The sequence below is a fragment of the Phyllostomus hastatus genome, unplaced genomic scaffold (genome assembly GCF_019186645.2).
Source record: "Phyllostomus hastatus isolate PE091 unplaced genomic scaffold, TTU_PhHast_1.1 phas_contig_5, whole genome shotgun sequence".
Taxonomy (NCBI): domain Eukaryota; kingdom Metazoa; phylum Chordata; class Mammalia; order Chiroptera; family Phyllostomidae; genus Phyllostomus; species Phyllostomus hastatus.
This window is the reverse complement of record NW_025333897.1, coordinates 1,503,386-1,530,795: the sequence shown is the minus strand read 5'-3', so window position 1 is coordinate 1,530,795 and position 27,410 is coordinate 1,503,386. Positions and strand designations below refer to the sequence as shown.

Here is a 27,410-nt window from a genome sequence, read left to right as displayed (position 1 = left end):
GGGCTATCATGCATCTCTCTTTCACCGTCTTAAGTATTCTGATGTGCTGCCAGGATTGAGAGTTGAGACCCACTGATACACCAAGGAAGAACTTTCCATGGGGAGAAAGTGACTGTTCTCTCTCTTTCCTGGAGTAAATGTCTTTCTGTAGAAGTGTCAATAGGTTGTTTATATATAGAATGCTATTGTAAACAGCTGCTGTGTAGAGGTATCGAGTTTATAGGAAGAGCAACGTTTCTATAGGGTGCCAGACCCTCCTCAATCTGTCTTGGGTACTATTTTTGGGATTGTTGGATTGGGGAGCTTGTGCTTAGGCAAAGGTGCACCTGTGATGCTCTCTCTGGTAGCTGTCTGGGAGCCTGCTGCCAGCCCAACAGCACTACATTCCCCTGTAACTAACTAGATGTACATTAAATTTCTGTAAATTGAATCCAGGTGTCTCAATGCTTATGGGAGAATTAGCAATGTGTTCTAAAGCTTCAGAATTTTTTCCCCCATCACGTTAATTGTTCATGTCTCTCCCACAGGCCTGGCTGTCTTTGCCATCTCTAACAAATAATTATGGTAGTAATACATATATTCACATTTAATCAACTTGGGGACAAGGGCTTTGGAGTCACCGAAACTTGGGGAGGAATCTTGGGTCTGTCACTTTCCAGTTAGTTTATTCTGATTTCACTTTCCTCGTCTGCAAAATTTCTTAGGGAATATTTTTTAGGCTATCTATACACTAAAGTATGACTTTTTTGCTAATTCCCTGCCTCCTCATGGCATGGCATGCCGCGTTAGTGGTCTGGACTAAATTCAAGCACTTATTTCGGCTAGAAAAGACCGGGTCCTAGAGGGAATAACTTTCCCCACCATTTGACTCTTCCAAAATGTCGGTTCCAGGTTTCGAATTAAGAGTGCCGCGCCACTCTCCAGATGGCATTCTAGCGGCGCGTCTTGCTTTCCGTCTGTATAAGGAGCCGCGGAAATCTCGCGTTAGGCAAGGCCAACGGCAGGTTCTCGCGAGAGGTCACGTCAGTCCCAGTCAGGCGTCGTGTGAATCGCAGCTGGCACTGAGGGCGGAGGAGGGATCGGAGCGGTGAGGAGTGGGTTGGACGCTGACGAAGCAGACCTGGGGGTCGCCGGGAGCCAGGGTGGTGTAGAGACCGGATTTAAGGATTCTGGAGGTGTAGCAGGTGGCGTTAGGGGGTCTTTTTTCGAGTTCACGGTTGCCAGAATAAGACTGCCGGAAGTGCGCTGAGAGGGTTTTCTTTCCGAGTACCGGCGAGGAAACTGAGGCTCGGGGTGGGGTTCGGAATTGGGGCGTGCAGTGAGACCGCCGTTTTTTTCCTGCAAGAGCAGATGTCGGACAGCGAGGACAGCAACTTCTCTGAGGAGGAGGACAGCGAGCGCAGCAGTGACGGCGAGGAGGCCGAGGTCTGTGGCTGGGATGCCGCGGGAGGCCTTGCGTCCGGGGGCAGGACCGGGGCAGAAAGACCCCTGTGGGAGATTGGAAGAGATCAGAATGGGCTCTGGCCTTTGGGAGCTTCCAGGCTGTCGGGAGAGAGAAGTAGGCAAACCCAAGTCAAGCAGAGAGACAGGTGCTGCTGAAGGCCAGGGATGCTCCAGGTACAGTGAGATAAGACGTGATGTGTTCAAGTTAAAGACCTAGCATATAGTAAGCACTCATTACTAGTTTTTATTTTTAGTTATGTCCAGGCATTCCAGAAAAATATTGGGTTGGCCCAAAAGTCATTTTTTCCATACAGTGGTTCTAAGTAGGCTTTAGTTGTCTTTAACTTCTTTCGAACAATTTTGTTGGATTGTACTGTGACAGCTGTCATATCAGCGTGCATTTAAGAAAAATAAAAATTGGTGGATTTTTGTGTAGCCATCTTAATATTGAAGGTGGAAGAAAATACGTGACATTTTCAGCTTATTATGCTTTATTATTTCAAGAAAGGTAAAGCTGCAACTGTATGCCAACAAAGATTTGTGCAGTGTATGGAGAAGGTGCTGTGACTGATCGAATATGTCAAAGGGATTTGTTAAGTATTTTGGTACTATTGACATTTTGGCCAAAGAATTCTTTACTGTGAGGCTGTCTTATGCATTGGAAGATGTTTAGCAGCACCCCTGGCCTCTACCCACTAGAAGCCGATAGTGGGAGATAGCCAACATACTCAAAATATCCAAATCAATAAAGTTGTTGGTGAAAATGAAAACTGTGTCTTTTATTTTATGGAAAAAACTAAACGGGCTTTTTGGCTAACCCAATAAAATGGCCAGGGAGAGTGTGAATGGAGGGAGAAGCAAAGTGGGCCCTGGGCTGAGCCCTGGTGATTGAAGCCAGTGTTTGAGGGGTGAGCTGAGTAAGAGAAACCTGTGGAGGAGCAGTTGAAGAGGTTGGAGAAACGCCAGGAGAGCATGATGTGACAGACGCCAAGGGAAGAACATTTGCATGGGAGGGAATGGTGTGAGATGTCTTGTAGGTAAGGACCAATCAAAGAATGTCTACAGAATTAGCAACAAGGGGTGGTTAATGACCTTGAGCACTGAGGACTAGAAGCAGAGATGTGGAGTTATTGCTACTGTGATGTCTTTCACAGTCAAGGGAGTGGGTGTGATGGCCTGGGAGTTGTAGAATGCAGAGAGACAAGGGCCAAGAACCATACCTCATGGAGCTATCAGATTTAAAGGCTGGACAGAGGCTAGCAAGAAGGTCTAGTGGAAGGAGGAGTCCAGATCAGCTCCCAGATGTTGGTTGGGTAGATAGTGGTGCTCTCACTGTTATAGGATGGCTACCGGAGAGACTTGGCCAGGGCTGAAGGAGTGCACACACAGAGCAGAGTGGGCTGAAGTTAGGTTCGGGAGTAGAAAGAGTAGTGTTTGGACTTTGGGGTACAGGACTCTGGTGTCCCATCCCTACCTGACCCTGCAGGTGGAGGAGGAGCGACGGAGTGCAGCAGGCAGTGAGAAGGAGGAAGAGCCTGAGGAAGAAGAGGAGGAGGAGGAAGAGGAAGAATATGATGAGGAAGAAGAGGAGGAAGATGATGACCGGCCTCCCAAGAAACCCCGCCATGGTGGCTTCATTCTGGATGAGGCTGGTATGTCACAGGGCTGGTGAATGCTGAGCAGAGGCTGGATTTCCTCCTTCAGTTCCATTTCTTGAATGCACTTAAAAAAATTATGGTAAATGTTAAACACATAATAGTAGGGTAGTATGTGGAGCACTCATGTTCCATCATCGCCTTGTGTCAATAGTTAACAGCTTATACCAACTCATTTTGCTTATTGCTTCTCACTCCTACACAGCAGTGGGTGATGTTGAAGCAAATCCCAAATACATAATTTCACCCCAAAGTATTTCTGTATATATATTTCTTAAAGATAGGTTCTTTTAGAACACATACAATACCATTATCATCCTTTAAAAAACAAACTTGTGCTTGTCATGGAAAGCTCAGATGACCTAGAAGTAGACAACAGGATAAAGTAGTGGAGGCTGACATATTTGGGTCCCTCCTGGTCTGGTTCTGCTGTTTTTACAAGGGGGACAAACAGTTCTTCCTACTTTAGCTGGGATAATTTCAGGATTTGGGGGACCATGCATGTAAAACACATGAGACTGATGGCAACCCAAAGTGTAATGCCCAGCATAGAGTAGGCCCTTAGATGGCAAGGTGGCTATTAATTTACATTATATAGGCCTGTGTTATACCTACTGTTTTATAAACTGCATTTCTCACTCAATGCTTGTGGAGGTGGACATAACATAGATTGTTTAGGTTAAATGAATTAATTCATGTGAAAGTTATCTGAAAAACTTGTGGCACCTAAGTGTGCAATATATATGTTAGCTGCTATCATCATTACCATCAAAATAGCTATTTTTTTTCCAGTGGCTGCATAGTGTTCCATTATGTTTTATCTAACCAGTCTCTTGTTGGACATTGAAGTTGTTCCTATTTTTTCACTATTTTAAACAGCACTTCCGTGAACATCTTCATATGTATTTAGATACACAGATGCAAGTTATTATGTAGACCACAGTTATTAACCATTTCTGTGGCCCCTTTTGCAGTCTGGTAAAGTCTGTGGACCCCCTCTCAGAGTCATATTCTGAAATGTGTGAGATGAAATACATAGGATTCCAAAGAACAGTTATATTAAAACACAGTATCAAAATATTAAAAGAACATTGTGATAGATATGCTTCTTTATGAACATATTTAAATGAGGTTTAGTGGAGGGACAGCTAGTAAGGAACTAATTTTGAAGTAGCAAAGATATCTGCAGCTGTACTATACTAAGAAAATATCAGATTTCACTGCTAACACTACTGTGCTTTATCATCAGTATTCATAATTGATGGAAATGCTAAATTTCAATGAGAGATTAGTGAAAACGAAGGTTTTTTTTTTTAAGATTTTATTTATTTTTTTAGAGAGGGGGAAGGGAGGGAGAAAGAGAGGGAGAGAAACATCAGTGTGTGGTTGCCTCTCACGTGTCCCCCATTGGGGACCTGGCCCACAACCCAGGTATGTGCCCTCACTGGAAATTGAACCAGCAACCCTTTGGTTTGCATCCCGTGCTCAATCCACTGAGCCACACCAGCCAGGCAGGAAGATTTTTTTTTTTTTAATCTAACATGTGCCTTACAGATTTTCTACCTGGTAAATCCCTTCAAGTCAAGCTGCTGTGCAAAAAGGAGGCATATGTTTTTAGAGCTTTTGATATCTGTGGCCAAATACTGGCCCCTGAAAAGGTTACACTAGTTGATGCTCCCACCAGTCATGTGTGAGAGTGCTTGTTTTCCCCACACCCCTGTAAAGGGGAGTGACTTGAAACACCATCCTCCATTTTCTAGGGACCCTCTTACCCAGGGAAGAACAGAACAAAGGGGCCAGGAGATGCTCTGGGTATCCCTGGTTCTCACAGAGCTTTGGCCCTTTCTCAAAGGCTGAGGGGCAGGGAGTCCTTGCTTAGCTAAAAGGACCTAAATACCAGATGGGCCCAGATCAAGAGAAGAGATGGATAATACTCATATGCCATCTGACCAAGATGTGATCCACTGGGGACACCCATGTGTTGGTGACGGGGGTGTTATTGGGCACTGCCTGTTGAAAGGATATGTGTATGGCAGTACCCATTAACACTTAACATGCAGGGACCCTTTGATCCAGCAATTCCTCTTTAGGAATTTGCCCTACAATTAGACTCACACAGGTACATAAAGACATGAGGACAAAGACACTTGCTGCAATCCTATTTGCAGTTGCAAATGTTGGTGATCTAAATGTTCATTGATGATATGGCCTGGTAAAATGAATTATGGGACAGAAATCAGATAGCTTATGAGGCATGTGTTGGTACAAAGACCTCCACACTAGTGTTACTACTTAGAAAAAGAGGATAGTAGAGAACAGTGTGTTAAAAATTGTGCCCTGACCAGGTAGCTCAGTTGGTTAGAGTATCATCCGGATATGCCAAGGTTGTGGGTTTGATCCCAGTCAGGGCACATACGATGATGAATGCATAAATGGAACAACAAATCAGTGTTTTTCTCTCTCTTTCTATTTCTCTCTCCTCCCTCTTTCCTCTCTCTGAAATCTGTAAGCCTCTGCACAGTTTTAAAACAAATTTTACATTGTGCAGGGGCTTAGAGTGAACAGTGGTGGAAGGTTTATATCCATTTTTGTATATGCACAGATTATTTCTGGACAAGAAGTCACAGAGGTGCCTCTGGAAAAGAAAACTAGGATGGTGGGGTTAGAAATGGTGGGGAGACTTTCTTGTATATTTAATGTTATCTATACACTTTGAAGTTTTTCATCATGTGATAGTATCAGTATTGTCTAAGTTTTTAGCATGTATATATGTATATTTTAAAGATTTTACTTATTAATTTTAGAGAAAGGGGAAGGAAGGGAGAAAGAGAGGGAGAGAAACATTGATGAGAGAGAAACATCGATCTGTTGCCTTTTGTGCACCCCCATCTGGGTATTAAACCCACAGCCCAGGCATGTGCCCTGACTGGAAATTGAACCGGTGGTATTTTGCTTTGTAGGGTAGCACCCGACCAACTGAGCAACACCAGTCAGAGTAGAATTTTTAGTGTATACTTGATGCATACAAAAGGGTATTTGTGCCCTGGCTGGTGTGGCTCAGTGTATTGAGTACCAGCGTGTGAGCCAAAGGGTCGCTGGTTCAAGTCCCAGTCAGGGCATATGCCTGGGTTGTGAGTCAAGTCCCCAGCAGGGGACTGGTGAGAGGCAACCACACGTTGATGTTTCTTTCCCTCTCTTTCTCCTTCCCTTCTCCTCTCTCTAACAAGAAATAAAATCTTTTTTTTTTTTTAAGAGTATTTGTAACATAGTGAAGAGGTTAAGTGTGTGGACCCTGGGGGCCAGGCTGCCACTCAAGTACCAGCTGAGAGTCTTTGGACAAGTTAGATAACCTCTCTGGGCTTCAAAGGCCTTGCTGTAAAGTTGGAACAATGATGATACCTCTTGTAGCGTTGCCAGGAAGATTCAGTGGCAATCTGTGACAAGTACTCAGGACAAGGCAGGACACATAGTACGATTTCAGATGAGGTTGGATGGGTACTGGGTGGTGAGGCCATAGATACATTGTACGATTTCAATAAGTGTTAGCCATTAGTAATAATAAAACCAACCAACCTCGAACCCTGTTTAAAAAAAAACACAAAATCTATGTATCTGCCTTTGCTTGATTGTTGAGAGGGAACTTTTCTGCTTGCTTGTTGAGATGTTGTTTTCTAAGATGCATCTGTGGGTGGCATTGCAAGGAGGGGTGATTTAGAGCCAGGTGGATCCGCACAGGAGACCTGACCCTGCTGCTTGGAGCAGCTTTGTGGCCCCAGGTAAGAACCTCACCTGTCTGAGCTTCAGTCTCCTGATCTGTAAAGTGGGGGTTTGTTGTGTCCGGCCCCCAGAGGAGGTTTCCTGGAAGCTGTTGTCACGAGGACCCTTTGCCCCTGCTGCTCCTAACCACTTGATCTTCTTGTTTCAGATGTGGATGATGAGTATGAGGATGAGGACCAGTGGGAGGATGGAGCAGAGGACATCCTAGAGAAAGGTGTGTGTGGGCCTGCCTCTGGAAGACCACTGGGGGATGTGACCCAGAGGGTCTTGAGAGCCTGTCCTGCACCCCCATACCCTGTACCACCCCAATCCCCACCCTTCTCACCTTGCTTCTTTCTGTCCTTGCCAGAGAGATCAACGCTATACCCTTTTCCTTTGAGGCCCATGAGCTGGGGGGGCAGGGGCTGTAGGGTGGTAGGTATTATGGGGAGAGGACTCTGGGATCCCAGGGCCCCAATAAATCCCTTCTGGGGGTTGTAGGGTGGGTGTGCTCTGTCCCAAGGTACCCCCCACTTCCTGGGCCAATGCCCCCTTCCCTGTTATTTTCCGTTTTGTGCACCTCATACATTTCGGCTTCTCCCCCAAACACCTAGTGCCTGGCCTTTACTTTTGATTTTCAACCTTACTGTGTCCTTCCCTTCCCCTTCCCCCAACCCATTGGTTGATTTTGCTGCTATAATTTGGCTCATACTTTGTCTGCCCTCGCCCACCACCACCACCACCACCACCACCACCACCACCTCCTCTTCCTCCAAGTAGAAGAGATTGAAGGTAAGAATCTGAAAAGTGTGATTCCCCAACCCTCCTCCCATATCCTGGCATCTCCTCCTTCCTGCCCTTGGCACCCTCCCTTATCCTGATCCCTCTCTGGCCCTGGAATCTCTGATTCATGTTAGGGTCCAGAGTCAGAGGGTTCTGGGGCCAGGCCTCCAGCAGTGGTTGGCCTGGGAAAGTGTGTGTGTATATATGTGTGTGAACTTTGTGGGGGGCAGGGATGTGTGGGATGGGATGGAGTTCAGGTGTGCTTAGACAGTGGCTATGAGATGGAGAACAGCTGGATGTTCCCAGGGGCAGGGCCCCATCCCCAAGTCTTTCCATGAGAAGCAGAAACCTGAGCAGGACAGAGGGGGTGAGAGATATGGGTTTGCAGTGAGGTGTCTCCTCCCCAGGGCCCACCTCTAGTACTCTTAGCCCCACCACTTTCTCCAGACCCTTGCTCTTTACCTCTCCTTACTCACCCCATCTGCCCATTTTTTCTGCAGCCTCCAATATCGATAATGTTGTCCTGGATGAAGACCGTTCTGGGGCTCGCCGCCTACAGAACCTCTGGAGGTAAGCAGGGCAGGGAAAAGTGGTGAAACTGGTTCCCGTGGGGAGGTTCGAGGGCAGGTCAACCCACCTCCTCTCCTCAACCTTCAATTCATGTTTATTCCCCCCCCCCCCCCCCCGCCACACTCCAGGGACCAGCGAGAAGAAGAACTAGGAGAGTATTACATGAAGAAATACGCCAAGTCATCTGTGGGAGAGACGTAAGGGCATGGGATGGGTGGGTGGGGAACCGTTTGAGGGAAGGGTCAGGGATCCCACAGAGCTTCACCTCTCCTTCCCAACTGCCCTTCTCTCTCCAGGGTATATGGAGGATCTGATGAACTCTCTGATGACATCACCCAGCAGCAGCTGCTCCCAGGAGTCAAGTAAGGGGGTGGGACAGGAGTGCTGAGATGGGACTTTTGTACTGTATCAGGGTTATGTGTTCATGCGGGTCATTCCATGAAATAAATCAGGACACAGTCACCTAAGCACAGTGGTGGATGAGAAGGGAGAGGAGGGAGGGGCAAGATGGCGCTTTTTTCTTTCCTTCTTTCTGCTTATATATGGAAGGATGGAGAAGGGAGAGGTATGGAACAAGAGGAAGAAAGATGGGTGTGATTATTTGAATGTTTCATGATGAGAAGACAGTTTCACTAAAGGGCTTTCTTTTCTCTCCCGCCTAGGGATCCAAATCTGTGGACTGTCAAATGTAAGGTGTGTGTTCTGGCCTTATGGCCTGGGGGAGGCAGGTGGGAGAGGGAGGTGGCTTCCTCTGGGAGAACTGTTCATGTGTCTCCCCTGGGTCATCTTGGCCTATCAGCCTCAGTCATCCATCCTTTTTCTGCCTCTCCATCCTTCTGTCTTTCCTCCCCCTTACTGTGTCCCACCTTCATTTTTCTTGCTGGTCATCCCTCTCACTGTATCTCTCCCTCTCATGTTCCTCTCCTACTTTTTCTTGCCTGATGAGTCTCTCTGTCTTTTTATCTCCTGCCCCCTTTCACATGTCCTGCTCTCCATTTCATATCTCTTAAGTCTGCCTGTTTTCCAGATTGGGGAGGAACGGGCCACAGCCATTTCCTTGATGCGCAAGTTCATTGCCTACCAGTTCACAGACACGGTAAGTCTAGGCAGGTAGCTTGGGGATGAGAGACTGGCCAGAGCTCAGAGGGAGGGAGTGGGTAGGTTCAAGGGTGCCACTGCCTATTAAGAGAGCTGTTTCAGCTAGAAAACAACCACTCCCTGGACTGAGGCTTTCTTCTGGGCCTTTCAAAGGTATTGTCTTTGGTCTTTCTCCATGTCTGGCTGGGTTCCCAAGTCCCTGTAGCCCTCTGGAAGTCAACCATCATCCAGCTTCCTGAGCCTTTTCTATGTGAGAGTGAGCTGTGCCTATTTACCAACCCTGTTCAGTAGCTGTCACCCTCTTATTGTTTGGAAGGAAGTCTGACAATAGGACAGTTTGGCTGGGGGGTCAGGGAACAGGCCTGTCTGTAGGAGAATTCCTTCCTTCTCTTTCACACAGTCAGATGTGTGCTGAGCCCCTCCTCTGCCCTGGTCCCTGCACTGGGAGATGCTGAGAATATAGTGGTGACTGTGCCAGAGCTGATCCCTGCCTGCTCAGGGCTCACTCAGCACACAAAACACGAAGTAGTGCCACCTGCCTGCAAGGCAGCAAATGCTGCACTAAGATCACAGGTTCAGACTGCCAGGGTTTGAAGTGTACCTGCCACTTCCTAACTGTGTGACCTTGATCAAACCACTTTCCCTCTCTAGAGCCCTTGCTTGCTTCAACATCATTCGGTTTAAATAGCTCGGGACATGTCTAGCAGCTTGTGTTCAGTAGATGTAATTCCCAGTTTTGAAACCAGGGTAAACCTTGTGAAGGGTGTCCTCAAAATTTGTGAAACATGGGGCTACTATTAACTGCATACTGGGTGGTAACTTTCTTACTTTATATGATTTGTGTTTAGCTGAGTGCATTGCTTTTACCTGCTGAAGCAGTAGGCCTATGTCAGTGGGGCCAAGTGGATAGTTGTAGGGCTTGCAGATTATGATTTTAAGTGTGCACAGACCTCTGCATTATGCCCTGGGCTAAAATCTAGTGATCTGTTTGAATTATGACTGATTATTATTTTTTAATATATATTTTATTATCTATTACAATTGTCCCATTGTCCCCCTTTAATCCCCTCTGCCCTGCACACCCCGTCACCCGCATTCCCCCACCCTTAGTTCATGTTCATGGGTTATACCTACAAGTTCTTTGGCTTCTACATTTCCTGTACTGTTCTTAACCTCCCCCTGTCTAGTTTCTACCTACCAGTTATGCTACTTATTCCCTTTATCTTTTCCCCCATTCTCCTCCCGTCCCCCTCCCCCATGACCCTCCATGTGATCTCCACTTCTGTGATTCTGTTCCTGTTCTAGCTGTTTGCTTAGTGTGTTCTTATTTCTGTCTTGTTTAGGTTTGGTTGTTGATAGTTGTGAGTTTGTTGTCATTTTAATGTTCATAGTTTTTATCTTTTTTTTTCTTAGATAAATCCCTTTAACATTTCATGTAACAAGGGCTTGGTGATGATGAATGCCTTTAACTTGATCTTATCTGGGAAGCACTTTATCTGCCCTCCCATTCTAAATGATAGCTTTGCTAGATAGAGTAATCTTGGATGGAGGTCCTTGCCTTTCATGGCTCTGAATGCATCTTTCCAGCCCCTTCTTGACTATAAGGTTTCTTTTGGGAAATCAGCTGATAGTCTTATGGGAACTCTTTTGTAGGTAACTATCTCCTTTTTTCTTGCTGCTTTTCAGATTCTCTCCTTATTTTTAATCTTGGCTAATGTAATGATGATGTGCTTTGGTGTGTGCTTCCTTAGGTCCAACTTCTTTGGGATTCTCTGAGTTTCCTGGACTTCCTGGAAATCTATTTCCTTGGCCAGACTGGCGAAGTTCTCCTTCATTATGTTTTCAAATAAGTTCTCAATTTGTTGCTCTTTTTCTTCTCCTTCTGGGACCCCTATGATTCAGATGTTGGAACATTTCAAGTTGTCCTGGAGGTTCCTAAGCCTTTCCTATTTTTGAATTTTTGTTTCTTCATTCTGTTCTGGTTGAATGTTTATTTCTTCCTTCTCTTTTAAGTTGTTGACTTGAGTCCTGGTTTCCTTCCCTTCACTGTTGGTTCCCTGTACGTTTTTTCTTTATTTCACTTTTTAGAGCCTTTACTTTTTTCTCTGTTTTGCGACCATACTCACCTATTTCTCTGAGCATCCTGATTACCAGTGTTTTGAACTGTGCATCTGATAGGTTGGCTATCTCTGTGGCTTAGTTGTATTTTTTCTGGAGCTTTGATTTGTTCTTTCATTTGGGCTTTTTTTGGTGGGGGGGGTCTCTGACGCCTGTTACGTTGTAAGGGGTGGAGCCTTAGGTATTGGTCAGGGCGGAGCATCCCTGGTTGCTGCGTTGTGGAGCTGTATGTGAGGGAGGTGTCCAAGAGGGAACAGTACTGCTTGTTCAGCTCTCTGCTGGCTTTCAGTCACTTCCTCTGCTACTCACAAGCAAATTGGACCCTTCTGGTGCTGATTCCTGGGTGGGTGGGTTTGTGTACTTTTTAGGATCCTGTGGGTTTCTCCAGTGGACTCTTCTGTGCTGGGAGTTTCTCCCGCTACCTCAACCCTCACAGGTTTTTTCAGTCAGAGGTTTTGAGGCTTTTATTTCCCCACTCTGGAACCCTGGGTTTTTCGGTCTGTCTGGCTCCCCAGTTGTTCCTCTGGGTTTATCCACACGCAAGTGTGGGACCGCCTGCTCCACCAGCCACCGTCTCACCCGGTCCTCCAGCCGTCACCTTGCTGTGAGTCCTTTCCTCCCAGCTGCTCATCTCCGTCCCTGGATGAATGTTTCTTCTTTAACTCCTTGGTTGTCAGACTTCTGTACAGTTTGATTGTCTCTCAGTTCTGGTGTTTTTTTGTTTTTAAATTGGTTGTCCTTCTTTTGGTTGTCTGAGGAGGCAAAGCATTTCTACCTACGCCTCCATCTTGGCTGGAAGGTTTCACATTTCATAAATTGATGATCATGGTGTATTATCCTTTTTAAGTGGTATAGAATTTGGTGCTCTACTGTTTTATTAAAAATTTTTGCATTTATATTCAGAAGAGATAATGATCTGTAGTGTTCTTATGATGTCTTTGGTTTTGATATCAGGGTAATACTGGATTCATAGGATGAATTGGGAAATGTTTCCCTGTTTTGTAAAAAGAGTTTTGTGAAGGATTGTTGTTAATTGTTTAAATATTTGGTAGAATCACCAGCGAAGCTATCTAGTTCTGCACTTTTTGTGTTTGTGTGAAAGGTTTTTTTTATTACTAATTCAATATCCTTACTTCTTGCTTGTCTTTTCAGATTCTTTTTGAGTAAGTTTTAGTAGTTTATCTTTTTATGAGAACATTCATTTCATTTAGGTTATCTCATTTGTTGGCAGGTAGTTATACCTGGTATTGCCTTGTTATTCTGTAAGAATGGTAGTAATGTCCTTTCTTTCATTCCTGATTTTAGTAATTTGAGTCTTCTCTTTTTTCTCTTGGTTATTCTGGTAAAGGTTTGTCAAATCTGTTAATTTTTCCTAAAGAACTAACAGTTGGTTGTAATGGACTTCTTTTGTTTTTCTATTTTGCATTTCATTTGTTTCCATACTGATCTTTATTATTTCTTTCCTTCTGCTTGTTTTGAGTTTTGTTTCCTTTTTTCCAGTTTCTTAAAGGTAGAAGGTTAGGTTATTGATTTGAGATTTTTTTCCTTTTTAAGTTGGCATTTACAGCTGTAAACTTCTGAGCATTACTATCTTCACATTATAATAAGTTTTTTTAAAAAAAAGATTTTATTTATTTTTAGAGAGGGAGAGAGAGAGAAATATCAGTGTGTGGTTGCCTCTCATGTGCCCCCTACTGGGTACCTGGCCCACAACCCAGGGATGTGCTCTGACTGGGAATCGAACTGACAACCCTTTGGTTCATAGGCTAGCACTCAGTCCACTGAGGCACACCAGCCAGGGCACATTATAATAAGTTTTATCTTAGTATATGTGTTTTTGTTTTCATTCATCTCAAAATATTTTCTAATTCCTCTTGTAATTTCCTCTTCAATCCATTGGTCACTTGAGTGGCACCACAAGTACCAGTGAGGAGGGCCCAGTTGAAGGGTACACTCCAGATGCCTGATCATGACTTTTGCCCAGCAACCTGAATCCTTCATACCCTAATTAACACTGAATAAAAGGTGACTGGTTAAAAAAATAAAACAAAAAAAAACTTAGTGTTTCACATATTGGTGAATTTCCTAAATTACCTTCTGTTACTGATTTCTAATTTAATTTCATGGGTTTGGAGAATATATATATGATTTCATTCCTTTTACATTTATTGAGGCTTGTTTTATGGCCTAACCTTTGTTTTTTCCTAGGGAGTGTTCAGTGTGCCTGTGAGAGAAATGTCATTCTGCTGTTGTTTGAAAGAGTGTTCTGTACAGATGTCTGTTAGGGCTCCATAGTGTTTATAGTGTTGCTAAAGTGTTCTGTTTCCTCCTTGATCTTCTGTCTAGTTGTTCAGTCCATTGTCAAACATGGGATATTGTAGCCTCTGATTATTATTAGTGAATTGTCAGTTTCTCCCTTCATTTCTGTTAATTCTTCATGTATTTTTTGTTTTTTATTTAATTATTTTATTGTTGTTCAAGTATAGTTGTCTGCGTCTACCCCCACCACTCCCTGCCCCACCCCAGCCATCCCCACATCCTTCCCCTGCTTCTACCCCACCTTGGTTTTGTCCTTTGTCCTTTATAGTTGTTCCTTCTTCATGTATTTTGAGGTTTTGTTGTTAGGTTCACATATATTTATAACCTTACGTCTTTTTGATGGGTTGACCCTTTTATTATTATAAAATGTCCTTTTTTATCTCTGGTAGCAGCTTTTGTCTTAAATCTGCTCTGTCTGCTATTAGTCTGCTATTAGTATAGCCCTTCCAGCTTTCTTTGGTTCTAGTTGCTTTGTACACATAATATATGTTGGCTTTCTTTTCTGTGTCACTGCATAGATTCATCTCATTGTTGCTTTACCTGTTACATTTCATGATACAGTTAAGCCATATTTTAACAAATCCCTTTTTGGGGGGCATTCACAATTTTGTAGTCTTGTTTGTTTGCTATAATATGTAACTCTGCAGTGAACATCCTTGTGTCTGTGTCATTGAGCTGACATATTTCTGTGGAATGAATTCCTGGAAGAGATACTGCTGAGGTGGCATTGTTGTTGTTATTAGCAGTTGTGTCTCACTGTCTCCTTTCATGGCCTTGGCCCTATAGCCCCTGCAGATTAAGTCGGTAGTGGCACCAGAGCATGTGAAGGGCTACATCTATGTGGAGGCCTACAAGCAGACCCATGTGAAGCAAGCCATCGAGGGCGTGGGCAACCTGCGGCTTGGGTACTGGAACCAGCAGATGGTGCCTATCAAGGAGATGACAGATGTGCTCAAAGTGGTGAAGGAGGTGGCCAACCTGAAACCAAAATCGTGGGTCCGCCTCAAGCGGGGCATCTATAAGGATGACATCGCACAGGTGACTGGGGGTGGGGTGGGGTGGGGTGGCTGAGGGGGTCAGGACCCATGTTCACATTTTTGCTCCTCTCTTTTTTCCTTTCCTTTTGACTTTCCCAGCCCCCTTTGTAGTGCAGAGAGCAGCACCCCACTCAGATTAGGCAAAGCAGAGCCTGGGTTTTGTTGTGAGCACACAGGAAATGGATGGCCGTCTTCTGTGTGTTATGAAAGCAGATATGAGTTAAGATTTGAAGAAAGAGAGAGAGTGAGCCATGTGGAGTTACTGGGGAAGCATATTGTGACAGAAGGAACAGTATGTGAGATAGAACTGTCTCTAGTGGAGGCAGAGTGGCAGGACATGAGCTCAGGGAGGCCCACCATTGGACTTCAGCTTTTACTGGAGTAAGATGAAAAGTATGACTTTGATTTTAACAAGATTACTGTGGTGACTGGTTCTGAAGCAGAGGGGATGTTGCACTCAGGGAATATTTAGCAATGCATGGAAACATTTTTGTTTTTTTCAGCTGGAGAGTTGATTCTGTCTAGTGGGTAGATGCCAGGAATGCTGCTAACATTCTACAATGTAGGGGACAACCTCCCACAACAAAGAATTACCTGGCTGAGAAACCCTTAAATAGACAGTATGGGGCCACAGAAGCAGGGAGACCAGCAAAGAGACAGACCACTGGTGCTTTGGTAAAGCGTGGCCAGTGATGGTGGGATAGGACTAAGGTTGGAGTATCAGAGGAGGGGAAAAAGATTAAGAGTTTTTGAAAGCACAGCTGACAGGATTTGCTGACAGATTGGATATGGAGGTAAAAGAGAAATGAGTAAAGAAGGACTCCTAGGTTGCCCTGGCTGGGTAGTTCAATTGGTTAGAGAATTGTCCCACTAGGCCAAAGTTGTGGGTTTGGTCTTTGGTCAGGGCACATATAAGAAGCATCCAATGAATTCATAAATAAGTGGAACAACAAATTGATGTTTCTCTCCCTTCCTCTCTCTCTCAAAAAGAGCAATTAAAAAAAAAAAAGAATGACTCCCAGGTGTGCCTGAGCAGAAGAAAGAATGGAGTGGGAAGAGACTGAGAGACAGCAGGTTTGGGGGAAATCAGGAGGTTAAGTTGTGGTTGTGCTAGTTGGAGGGACCTTTTAGGCATCCAAGTGGAGGTATCAAGCAGGCAGTGAACAGTCAATTCAGAGTTATGGGGAGACAGGCTGGAGAGAGAATTTGGGAGTTGTTAGCTTAGCAGTCAGATTTTTTACCTGTCACCTTCTTTCCCTTACCCTTTCTGGTATCTCTCTGCCTTTCCTGTGTCTGGGGTCAGGGATGGAGGGACAGGCCCCTTCCTGACCACTCACCTATCCTTTTCAGGTGGATTATGTGGAGCCCAGCCAAAACACCATCTCTCTGAAGATGATTCCACGCATTGACTATGACCGCATCAAGGCCCGCATGAGCTTGGTACCATGGGGATGTGTGTGGGAGAGGAATGCTTTATCCCAGCTGGTGGTCAAGCCCTCCTCCCTCATCTTTCCCACCCATGCCCCTTTTTCTCCATAGAAAGACTGGTTTGCCAAAAGGAAGAAGTTTAAACGACCTCCACAGAGGCTGTTTGATGCTGAGAAGATCAGGTAAGTGTCCTTGGGGACTGGCTGGATTGAGTCCCCAGAGCTATGGTGCAGAATGTGCCTTTACAGTTTCCCTCACAGAAATGAAACCTTGACAGGTTTAGTTTGTGAGTGGTTAGCTGTCAGTATAGCCTCAACTATGTTACTTAACATTCCCATGCCTCCTCAGTTTCTTCTACTTACGAAGATTGGTAATGACAGCCCCGGTTTCCTCAGATTGTAGTGAGAATTGAATGAATTAATCTGCATTTGTTCCCAGAATATCACTTTGCATGTAGTAAGCGTGATTAATGATATCAATATTGAAATGGGATTTATCAGCATGTCAGGCTTTATAAAGTCTCTCCCTGATCTGATGCCTAGGCAACCAAGATGGGGGTATAGAGCTCCTTTCCCTCTGTATGTCTCCCTCAATTTCCCCAGCTGGATAGAAATCAGAGTAGCTTAGGGATTCTAGCATTCCAAGCCTACCAGGATTTTCAACAGGAAGGACAGGAGAGGAGGAGGTAGAGAAATAAGATTTGCCAGTGACACTTTTCCTCTGGTCTTGTTCTGGTACCCATTGGGAGTCAGCCAGACAGTTTATCATTGTCTAGATTGCAGAATGTGCCTTTTGACTAACGCCTTCTATGCCCGAATTGGGCCCATTTACACCACTGGTCTCCACCCAACTGGACCTCCCCTTACTGTGAAGCAGAGAACAAACCAGAGTGACCCCTCCCCCAAGCGAGCTGAGGCAACAGTGCCCTAACATGCCCAGCAGAGTATGCTGGTCCGTCTCCCAGATTCACCATGTGAATGAGAAAACATTTGAGTGAGCAGCTCTTCCTTGCATTTCCCTTTTGGGGAATGGGAGAGGCTTTCCCTCCCCACTATAGAAGCATGGGGCAGGAACTAAGTGGTCCCACCCCACATGCAGAGCCAGAAGAAATTGTACAGGCTTGGGAGTCCCTCCACCTGTGTTTGAATCCTGACTCTCAGACTTGTAGTTGGGCTGTGTGGTATGCCCTCTTCAAGCCTCATTTCCTCATATCACTGATGTCACAGGCTTTGGGGAAGAGTCATTGAGGTGGTATGTGTCTAAGCCAGGCAGGGGCTGAGTGCTCTGTGAATGTTAACTCCGATACTTTGTCCAACTAGTATTGACTATGTCTATGATGTGCAGACACTTACAGGTGAAAGAGTGAGAAAAGATAAGTCCCTGCCCCTCTGGACTGCCATCCTGGTTAGGGAGATGAATCAAACAGTAGTTCATTGGAGGGTGACATGTACTGTGTTGAAAATAAAGCAGGGAAGGGGAATGGGAGTGCAGGGAGGTGGGGTCAGTGGGCCCCTCCTTTGGGCTCTGTGAGAGGTCCCTCTGCCAAGAGGGTGTGTGTGAGAATGGGATGGATCAGTCACCCTGAGGCCTTCTGTCCCCCTTGCCAGCGAAGGAGGCAGGTGGAGCAGATTCTCTCTTTAAAAAAAATATTTTTTTAATTAAAATCCAGGTTCTCTTCTTAACATACCCTTCCAATTTTCTCTCCCTCACAAAATCCCAGGTCCCTGGGGGGCGATGTTGCCTCTGATGGTGACTTCCTCATCTTCGAGGGGAACCGCTACAGCCGGAAGGGTTTTCTGTTTAAGAGCTTTGCCATGTCTGCTGTGGTGAGGGTCCCGGAGGGGTTCGTGCTAATGGCAGTGGGGAATGGGGAGGCCAAGTTTTCCTTCCTGTATCCTGAGCCAAGAGCAGCAGGTTATCTGGGTCTGTACTGGGTAATTCTCAAGTCACTAGTGTCCCTAGGGCAGTGATACTCCCTATCTCTTTAGCCACTCAGCTGGGCTGTGACACTGACCTTTGTCTACCTCCTCTTCCCCTTGCCTCTTGGGACTCAGATCACAGAAGGTGTGAAGCCCACACTCTCTGAGCTGGAGAAGTTTGAGGACCAGCCAGAGGGCATTGACTTGGAGGTGGTGACTGAGAGCACAGGTATTTGTTCTTAGCTGTAACTTAGGCCAAGGAGGAGCAGATGGCCCTTGGCAGGCAGCCCCCAAATCAGCCCCATGTCTGACCCTGCAGGGAAGGAACGGGAGCACAACTTCCAACCTGGGGACAATGTGGAGGTTTGTGAGGGTGAGCTCATCAATCTGCAGGGCAAGATTCTCAGTGTGGACGGCAACAAAATCACCATCATGCCCAAGCATGAGGACCTAAAGGTGGGTACCCTACTGTCCTCCCCGTATGTACTGGGTTGAGGGGGTGATGATGTAACCATGAGTAATATGAAGTGGCTACTGGGTTTAGTTTCCTTAGGGGGTGTGTGTGTGTGTGTGAGAGAGAGAGTATGAGTGTGTGAGTGTGAGGGTTTGTCTAGGCTAGCATGGTGTGTCTAAGGTGAGGCTGTCTCCAGTGGGTCTAAGATGGTGTCTATCTAGTCTGGTGTCATGTCTAGGGGACAGACTGGCTCTTTGTGGGGTGAAGGGTTGTCTAGGCTGATGTTCTGTTTGAGGTCAGCTGTCTTTGGAGCAGTCTGAGGATTGTCCTGGTGGCTAAGGTGGTCTTCAGTTGGGTGGTGTGAGCCTGGAGTGGATATTGGCCAGGGTCTTTTCCGGGAATTGGAATGGATTCTGAAGATGGATGGGGCAAGTGATTTGTGGCAGCTTCCTCCTCATCTGCTTGTTGTCCCCACACCTGATCTCTAGGACATGCTGGAATTCCCAGCCCAAGAACTTAGGAAGTACTTCAAGATGGGGGATCATGTAAAGGTGATAGCTGGCCGATTTGAGGGTGACACAGGCCTAATTGTGCGAGTAGAAGAAAACTTTGTCATCCTCTTCTCCGACCTCACCATGCATGAGGTACGTCAAAAGGGTGAAAGGTGAGCAGATATACCCAGAGGAGAATGCTCAGGTAAGGCATGTCAGCCACTTGGGTCCTGTTTCACCCTTCCCCCTCTCCCGGCAGCTGAAAGTGCTCCCCCGGGACCTGCAGCTCTGCTCAGAGACGGCATCAGGTGTGGATGTTGGGGGCCAGCACGAATGGGGAGAGCTGGTGCAGCTGGATCCCCAGACCGTGGGTGTCATTGTGCGACTAGAGCGGGAGACCTTCCAGGTGTGTGTGCTGCATTCACTGGCGGGGCTTGCTTTTATGGGCTTCTTTTTCTCAATCTTCTCATCCTGGGAGGTGGCAGAGCATGGTGGCCAAGAGCCCAGATTGCTCTGGGTTGCAGACCTGCCTCTGTCACCCACAATTGGCTATGTGAGATTAAGCAAGTAACAAGTCAGTTACCCTCTCTGCCTCAGCTCCTTACCCTGTAAAGTGGAAGTAATGGCAGCTTTACTTAATTAGTTGTAAATGAATCTCTGAGGTCAGATATGCACCCCGACATTCAGTGCTTGTTAAAGGGTGGGGTGCCACAGGTGCTCTCTTCCCCCTACCCCCTCCCCATGGATGTGGTAGCCACACAGTATAGTGCTTAGAACCCTGGACTTTGGATTCACATCCCAACTCTATTACTTGGGTGCTGTGTTACCCTGGGTTGCTGACTTGCCCTTTCTGGGCCTGAGATACCTCCTGTGTAAGATGGGAATCATGACAGCATCCATCCCAGAGGCAAGTTTTGAAGCTTCAGTAAAATCTTAAATGAAGAATTTAGCATGGGGCCTGCTTGGTACAGAGTGATGGTTAAACATTAGCTTAGTTAGTATCTCCTCCTCTGCCCATCTCTCCAATCCCTGATGTTCAGTCAAGGGGGTAGAGTCTCCTCCCAAATGATGGGGAACATTTTTGGTTGACCCAGTGCCTTGGAGTTGGTGCTCTGACCTCACCTGCCCAAGAGTCCCCACCTGGCTCTCGCAAGGAAGGACCATCTCACTTTAGGGAAGCCCTATTCCATGTCATCTTTTCCACTCTTGCTCCTTCGGTATCCCCCCTCTCCCTTCATAGGTGCTAAACATGTATGGGAAGGTGGTGACTGTTAGGCACCAGGCTGTGACCCGGAAGAAGGACAACCGCTTTGCTGTGGCCCTGGACTCAGAACAGAACAACATCCATGTGAAAGACATTGTTAAGGTCATTGACGGCCCCCACTCAGTAAGTATGAGCTATTGCCTATCAGCTCTATCTGAAAGAATAGGGGTGGCACATGGCCATGATAGTGACTGTCTTTGTTCCTCCAGGGTCGGGAGGGCGAGATTCGCCATCTCTTCCGTAGCTTTGCCTTTCTGCATTGCAAGAAACTGGTGGAGAATGGGGGCATGTTTGTCTGCAAGACACGTCACCTGGTGCTGGCCGGGGGCTCAAAGGTGAGGTGGGCATGGTGGCACTCTGTGTTAATGGGTACCTGGCTCAGCTTTCTGGCCTTCCTTGACCCCAGGAGTGACAAACAATGGGCAGGTGTCAGTGTTAGGTCCTTGACAAAGTGTAAAAAAAAAGTATATTGGGTTTCTGAGCTGTTTACCAAATGATTTATTCTTTCATGTGGTTTTATTGAGCACCTATCTGTTAGGTACCAGACACTGGAGAACAGTAGTGAACGAGAGGCAAAGCTGCCCTCCTAGAGCTGCTACTTTGGAGGTGAACAGATAGACAAGTCCATACGTGGCACAACATGCAGTGTGGGGTGATGAGAAACACTGAGGGAAAATAAAACAGGAAAGGGAAGTAGAGAATGATGGGGACAGGGTGCTGCTTTATTTTACTTATTTATTTTTAAATACGTTGTTAATATGATATATTTCACTTTCATCCTACATTACTTTCTTTGTGTTTGTGAGGAAACCCAAAAGAATCTTGCTGGCATTGAAGAGAATATGTCTAATTGGCATTTATACTGAAAGTTTTCCTAGCCTCACCCTCCACCCCCCACTTTCTAAACTACTGTGATCTATAAAGGATAAGGATAGGAGAGAGAGAGTGATGGGGCTGCTGTTTTAAACAGAGAAGTTAAAGAAAGGCCTCTTTGAGGTGGTGACATTGGGGCACAGCCTGAATGAAGGGGTGGAGAGCCATGAATATCTCAGAGGAACAGCAAGTGCAAAGACCTTGGGATAGGACTTAATAGGAAGGTTGTGTAGAACCAGGTATCATAAAGGAAATCAGGCCTGGGATCTGGGTAGTTGGGACCAGGAATTGGTTTCCTTAGGACCCTGCAAGTGGGGTGATGAAATCGTGGCATGCAGCTTTTGTGTCACTAGGGCACAGGTGGCAAACACAAGGCCCAAGGGTGGAATCTGGCCCTTTACCTTGTTATATCTGGCCTGGCATCTTGTTTCTACCCAGCAGCAGCACCGAGCTCTTGCTTAACTTAAGGAGTATTTACATTTGGCCCTTTGAAGGCAACCATGAGGCTAATACACCCCCTGGTAAAAATGAGTTTGACACTCCTGCACTAGGGGATTTACATTCCTGACTACCACATTTTAGTCCCACTCCTTGCCCAGGGCCTCTGGTTTAACAGGCCCACAATGGCATAGGGGTCGTGGCAGTTTCCCCAAAAGGAATTGAGGCATTGTCCCCAAAAGAAGGGAATGATGGCCACCAGAAGGTTCAAGCAGGATATGTTCCCAAATGCAGGCAGGCAGTTTGGCACAGGAGTCTGCAAGTCAGTCACCCAGACCCTGCCTGCCAGTTCACTTCTTGTCCCTCTTCTAGCCCCGAGATGTGACCAACTTCACCGTGGGTGGCTTTGCCCCTATGAGCCCCCGGATCAGCAGCCCCATGCACCCCAGTGCTGGAGGTGAGGGGGAGTTGGGCTGGGGCTGCGTGTGGGGATGGGGGAGGAAGGTTGTTCAGCCCACCGTCACTGAGCACCTGCTCTGGGCTGGCTCAGCCCTGATGGGGCCACAGCCCACTGGAGACCAGACCTCAACCCACAGTGACAGCCCAGGGTGGTAAGGGCTATAATGGGAAAGCTAGAAGAGGCTCCTAACCCAATAGGGGAGGGGGAGAGTCAAGCAGGTAAAGAGGGTATTGTGACTGTGGGCACAGAATGTGAGGGAAGCCCTGGTCCGTGTGGCTCATTTGGTTGGGTGTCATCCCACAAAGTGAAAGGTTACTGGTTCAATTCTTGGTCAGGGCATATGCCTGGGTTGCGGGCCAGGTCCCAGGTTGGGGGCCTGAGGGAATGCAAGAAACATTTAATTGATGTTTTCCTCAAACATCAGTGTTTCTCTCCTTTCCTCTCTTCTTCCCTTTCTTTTCCTCTCTCTCAAAATAAAATCTTATAAAAGAAAAAAAGGATATGAGGAGAAGGCACAGCTCTAGGGATTGGTGATGTTCTTTCCCTCCTCAGGTCAGCGTGGTGGCTTTGGTAGTCCGGGTGGCAGCAGTGGTGGCATGAGCAGGGGCCGGGGGCGGAGAGACAATGAGCTCATCGGCCAGACTGTACGCATCTCCCAGGGGCCCTACAAAGGTGATCTTCAAGACCATATGGAGGCCTGGGGAGGAGTATGGTGAGGGAGAGCCCCACCTGGCCTGACTTTCTGCTCCCCACCAGGCTACATTGGTGTGGTGAAGGATGCCACAGAGTCCACGGCCCGAGTGGAGCTGCATTCCACCTGCCAGACCATATCTGTAGACCGTCAGCGTCTCACCACAGTGTAAGGCTGGGCCAGGGCAGTGCATGGAGGGGGTTATCAGGGGGTGAGAAGGCCCTACTCACCCCTTAGTTCTCTGTATGCACAGGGGTTCACGGCGCCCGGGTGGTATGACCTCGACTTATGGGCGGACGCCCATGTATGGCTCCCAGACGCCCATGTATGGCTCTGGCTCCCGCACACCCATGTATGGCTCTCAGACACCTCTACAAGATGGTGAGCACTCCCCAGGAGAGAGGGAGGAGGGGTGACTGTGGGGGAGATGACTGGAGACAGGACAGAACTGATGGATACAAGGATCTCTCTTCTCACAGGCAGCCGCACCCCGCATTATGGCTCGCAGACGCCCTTGCATGATGGCAGCCGCACTCCTGCCCAGAGTGGGGCCTGGGACCCCAACAACCCTAACACACCATCACGGTGAGGACCAGGAGCTTGGGGGGGGCAAGTTTTCCTGAGCTACTGGGGATATGCTGTGTGGTTATGCTGGGTGTCTGGGGAGTAGAGGGGTCTGTATGACCCACCCTGAATTCTCTGCTCCAGACCCAGGCTGGTCTGTGAGGAGCAGGCATGGCTGATGGCAAAACAGTCTCTCTGGCTTAACCACAGTAGCACACTGTGGTTAAAACCTGGGTTTGGAGACAGTGTGTATGACCTTGGTCATGTGACAAGTTGTGTAACTGTGGGCTGGCAGCCTAATCTTTGACTCCCAGTCTCCTTAGCTGTGAAATGGAGGCCTTTGGATGAGTCTGCTGTGAGGGTAAAATTGCCTCGGTTTGACTGGCTGCAGTGATGTTCTAGAAGCATTTGCTACACTGCTGTGATCACCATTCCCAACAAACCTCTTTCCCCAACAGGGCTGAGGAAGAATATGAGTATGCCTTCGACGATGAGCCCACCCCATCACCACAGGCCTATGGGGGTACTCCCAATCCCCAAACACCTGGCTACCCAGACCCTTCATCCCCGCAGGTTAACCCACAGTATAACCCGCAGACGCCAGGGACACCAGCCATGTGAGTCCACTGGGACTAGCCCTAATTAACCCCTGCCCAAATTCCCCCCTCTGCCACCACCTCTTTGCCAGCCCCAACAAATGCTCCCTTCTCTCCTTGTCTCTGCAGGTACAACACGGACCAGTTTTCCCCCTATGCTGCTCCCTCTCCACAAGGCTCCTACCAGCCCAGCCCCAGCCCCCAGAGCTACCACCAGGTGGCACCAAGTCCAGCCGGCTACCAGAACACCCACTCTCCTGCCAGCTACCACCCCACGCCCTCACCCATGGCCTATCAGGTGCTGGTCAGCTGTCATACCCTTGAGGTGGTGGGCTAGGGTGGGCCTCAGGCCTTTAATGATATCCATGCCAGGTGATCTGTTCGCAACAACACTGCTCCTAAATCCCTTACAGGCTAGCCCAAGCCCAAGCCCTGTTGGCTACAGTCCGATGACACCTGGAGCCCCCTCTCCTGGTGGCTACAACCCGCACACACCGGGCTCAGGCATTGAGCAGAACTCTAGTGACTGGGTAACCACTGACATCCAGGTGAAGGTGCGGGACACCTACCTGGATACGCAGGTGGTGGGGCAGACAGGTGTTATCCGCAGTGTCACGGTAAGTGGGGCCCAGGCTGGTGGATGGGCAGGCATCCTCTCCTTTGGGGTTCCCAATCTCTGTGGTTATTATTTGTCTTTCTTCTTTTTAATTGTCTAAGCACGTCTCTCAGTACCCATTTATAGCTGGATAAAAAGATGGGGAAAGGTTTGGCATGCAGGCTCCACAAGGCTGATCCTAGCCTTGTCCCATGTTGTGCTCATGACTGGGGTCACAGCTGCCTGGGACAGTGATTGGCATCCATGAGTATGGTAACTTCATGACAAGCTCCTCTGAGATCAATTCAGTAACACGGACTGACTGCTCCATTGTGCCAGGCTTCAGCTTAGTGCTGGGTACCCACAGCCCCTGGACTCTGCCTGCAGCAGTGCTACTGGTTTCTCCATTTTCAGTCACCAAGTTCCCTCTAGCCTCAGGACCTTCGCTTATCACTTTCCTCTGTCTAGAAATCTCTTCCTTCCATTCTTTGTCTAATTAACTTCTGTTCATCCTCAAGGAAACACCTAGGCTATTTATTCAGGTCTGTTACTTATAGGTCCATGTAATTCTTTTTCATGTTATCTGCTTCTGCCTAAAGGCTTAGTTTGCCCTGGTGATTCTTTGATTACTAATACTGTGTTTTATTCCTAAGTAGTCCCAGTTCCTAGACAAGGAACTGGCACCTCGTTGGCCTTCCAGAAAGTGTTAGTTGAATTAATTAAACAAGCATCAGAGACCAAGAGAGCTCCGGGCCCTGCCCTTAGGATTTCACTTTTCCAGTGGGACATATCCCCAGACATGCCCCTGACACTGGCAGCCTGAATGGCCAGACCTGGGATACAGGAAGCCCCAGAGGGCAAGAGGACATATGTAAACCCAGAGGGTTTCAGGGAAGACTTCCTGGAGGAGACATCTGCACTGAGACCTGAAGAATAGGAGTAAGCCCAGAGAAATGGATGGGGTAGGGGCTAACTGTGTTCCAGATAGAGGGGACTCACGGAGGCCTAGAGGTGAGGGAAAGCCTGGCACATCTGGGGGAGTTGAAATGTGTTCATTGTGGCTGGAACATAAAGAACCAAGGTGGACTGTGATGAAGCCAGAGAAGTGGCTAGGGCCAGAGCACATGTCAGGTGGGGAACGTGGACTGTGTCCTGAGGACACTGGGAGGTCATGGAAAAAACTAAGCAGGGATCAGATATATAGTTTGGAATTAATTCATCATGTTGCTTTATCAGGGATGGGTTGGGGTGGTGACACTGGAGGCTGGAAGCCTGGGGGAAGCTCAGGCTGTACTACAGGGCCTGAGGAATAGAGAGGGGAGGGAGGGAGGTGGGAGAGATTCTCAGGAGGTTGTATGGACAGGCCTCAGCTGGAGGTTGTCAGTGAAAGAGCTGACTAAGACAAGGTACAGAATGCTGACTGGGGACAAGGGAGGAACAAGTGTAGGGAAGCAGCTGAAGCCAGTTTGGGATGTGAAGGGTTAAGTGCCTGAGAAGCAGTTTTCCTGGTTGGCCTAAGCTTCATTCTGGTGCTTCCCTTGCTGATCTGGTCACCCCGCCTCCACACACCATAGACTCCATCCAGCCTTGGAACTGGCCCAGCCTTGGCCTTTCCTGCCTTGTGTCACCTTGGGAAAGTGACTTCTTAGAATGAGCCCTGAGCCTGTGTCTTGAGTGTGACTATCAGTCCTATGTTGGAAGCAGGCCAGGCTGACCAGGCTGTCCCCACCCTCAGGGAGGCATGTGCTCCGTGTACCTGAAGGACAGTGAGAAAGTTGTCAGCATCTCCAGTGAGCACCTGGAGCCCATCACCCCCACCAAGAACAACAAGGTAAGGAGGGGCAAGGGGCTGTGGAGACACGGGGCTGTTGACATGGATCCTGACTCCATGTCCCCCTCTCCAGGTAAAGGTGATCCTGGGTGAGGATCGGGAAGCCACAGGTGTACTGCTGAGCATTGATGGTGAGGACGGCATCGTCCGCATGGACCTTGATGAACAGCTCAAGATCCTCAACCTCCGCTTCCTGGGGAAGCTCCTGGAGGCCTGAGGCAGGCCAGGCAGGTGGACCTCAGTAGACATCTGGCAGATAGAGGGTGTCCCTCCTTCCTTCCCTGGCCCTTGGCCGTGACAGAGGATCTGAGTGTGGAGTAGGCCCTAGCCTGGTTGTTCAGGATTTCCTTTGTTTTCCTTTCTGGTTCCTATCTTTCTCCCTGATGTTCATGGGAATGAGTAGAATCTGGGGGAGGGTCCCCACGTTCTTGTATTTCTCCTTTCCCAGCTTGCTTTTATGTTTTTGTCTTTCAATAAAAAGCTATCAAAAAGTCCTTTGTGTATGTGTGGTCTGGTTTGTAAGTGGGCTACTTTGTAGACCCCACTTCCTTGTTGTGTGTGGTCTTGGGCAAGTGACTAGGTCCTACTTAAGTCTCCGTTTCCCCATGTAGAAAATGGTATTGCCTCCACCAGAGGGCCCTTGAGAGGAATGTCTAAGAAGATGTGAAGAAGTTATTGGAACAGAGCCTGCCATGTCATTGATGAACTTACATCTTGACTCATGCTTGAGTTGGGTGGAAATCAGTTAGTGTCCCCAGGAAACCCATGGCCCTCCTGTGGTGCGGTGTAGAGCATCTGATGGTCCTTCGAGCCCACGGAGCCTTGGCACCAGCATTGCTGTAGCTTGTCTCATGGGATGGGGATAGGGATGGGGAGCAGTGTAGAGAATGGAGCTTAGTACCTTGACCTTCCTTCACCTTCTTCATAGTCACGTCTTTTTACAAATGTAACAAAAGGTATTATAAAATATTTCAGGTGTTCAAAAAAATACAAGGACCCATGCCCCCACCACCCAGTCTAGGAAACA

At 47.5% G+C, this 27,410-nt stretch overlaps 1 protein-coding gene across 1 annotated transcript; it reads left to right on the top strand.

Annotated features, from left to right (window-relative positions):
- Positions 1-1,008: 1,008 nt before the first annotated feature.
- SUPT5H (SPT5 homolog, DSIF elongation factor subunit) lies at positions 1,009-26,877 on the top strand. Its single transcript, XM_045846707.1, has 30 exons — positions 1,009-1,087; positions 1,351-1,425; positions 2,930-3,095; positions 7,024-7,089; positions 7,635-7,646; positions 8,138-8,207; positions 8,336-8,404; positions 8,504-8,569; positions 8,870-8,900; positions 9,235-9,303; positions 14,529-14,780; positions 16,130-16,219; positions 16,319-16,389; positions 17,928-18,033; positions 18,262-18,355; positions 18,446-18,582; positions 19,069-19,224; positions 19,331-19,477; positions 20,312-20,458; positions 20,545-20,670; positions 22,019-22,103; positions 22,659-22,778; positions 22,863-22,965; positions 23,051-23,178; positions 23,277-23,382; positions 23,820-23,978; positions 24,087-24,255; positions 24,371-24,574; positions 26,288-26,383; positions 26,457-26,877. The coding sequence occupies exons 2-30, from the start codon at positions 1,351-1,353 to the stop codon at positions 26,598-26,600; spliced, it is 3,264 nt and encodes a 1,087-aa protein (XP_045702663.1). The 5' UTR covers positions 1,009-1,087; the 3' UTR covers positions 26,601-26,877.
- Positions 26,878-27,410: the final 533 nt, after the last annotated feature.